The sequence below is a fragment of the Mastomys coucha genome, unplaced genomic scaffold, assembly GCF_008632895.1.
Source record: "Mastomys coucha isolate ucsf_1 unplaced genomic scaffold, UCSF_Mcou_1 pScaffold19, whole genome shotgun sequence".
NCBI lineage: Eukaryota > Metazoa > Chordata > Mammalia > Rodentia > Muridae > Mastomys > Mastomys coucha.
The window spans coordinates 12,967,978-12,969,096 of record NW_022196901.1 but is presented as its reverse complement, the minus strand read 5'-3'; the positions used below and the strand labels follow the sequence as shown (position 1 = coordinate 12,969,096).

The following is a 1,119-nucleotide window of genomic DNA, read 5'->3' as shown; positions in this document are numbered from 1 at the left end:
TCTATGCCAGTTTCCTCAAAAGAAAGAAAAAAACATAGTCTAGATTGGCCACTTTCTGAGATGTATATCTTCAAATGCTTAAGATTGAACCCATGAATCACCACATGTAAAGTTGGTGGTCTGCCAGTGACTCATATCTCTGGCTTGAGGCTAAAATTCCTTACTAATATGTTTTATTGAATCCAAATAATTCACAGAGCAGCATGTCGAAAGATAATAGTGCTTACCCCCACATATCTGTTGAAGTCCTTCTCTCTCCCGTATGGTACTGAGTATGTGTGCTCATCAGTGATCCATGATCTGTATAATACAGTACAACTGCCGTGGTCTTCAGATCCCTGGGAACTTGGAATGACGTTGTTGCACTGCATACTTGGCAAATTGTATATCTGCAATGGACAGGACATGAGGTGGCATGTAGGGAGCACTTCCCAAGTTAGCTTTGGCTAACACAGTGGTTCCCAAGTTGACTGACTGGTTGGCTCTGGCAGGACACACACACACACACACACACACAAATAATAATCACTGTGATGACTGCAAACACCTGAATGTTCAAGAAATAGCTGTCCTCATCAAAAGTACGGTCACCCAGTACATGGAGAGGACAGGGTGCAGGGAGCAGGGGAACTCCACCGCCCCTTTTAAATAACCCTTGCATTTTAAAATGTATTGCCTGTATTTGTCAGCTAAAAACAATGGATCAAAAACAACTGCTCAAGAACTTTCTAGTTTAATAGATTTGGGGAAAGTAAAAATCAAAAAGAAAACCATTTTAGCAGGATACTTTCCAAAGCATTTTCTGCATGTACATCATAAAATCTCATCATTAAACTTAAATATTGGTTTAATTTACTTATTAGTTTAAGACTGGTAAATTCCCAGCATTATTTTGACTACAGATTTCTGTTTTTAAATTTACATATCTACATCACATTCTAAAACATGCTATTAGCCAGTGTCAATAATAATTTTTTACTATTAGAGTGATCATATAATTTCTCCTAATATGTCCTGTTTTTAAGTCAATATAAAGAAGTGTTTTACTATCGTCATCTTGGGTACAGAAGTTGAGGCTCACAGCCATCCATTGGACTGAACACAGGGTCCCCAATGAAG

The 1,119-nt window shown here is 38.2% G+C and overlaps 1 protein-coding gene across 1 annotated transcript in view; it reads right to left on the bottom strand.

Moving 5' to 3' along the window:
* The window catches only part of LOC116097624 (murinoglobulin-1-like), a 53,703-nt gene that overhangs the window by 19,339 nt on the left and 33,245 nt on the right, over positions 1–1,119 (bottom strand). The window contains exons 10-11 of the mRNA XM_031380290.1: positions 586–689; positions 228–389 (exon numbers count right to left, since the gene is read on the bottom strand). Coding sequence (XP_031236150.1) covers positions 228–389; positions 586–689 — 266 coding nt within the window. The remainder of the gene's footprint in view (positions 1–227; positions 390–585; positions 690–1,119) is intronic.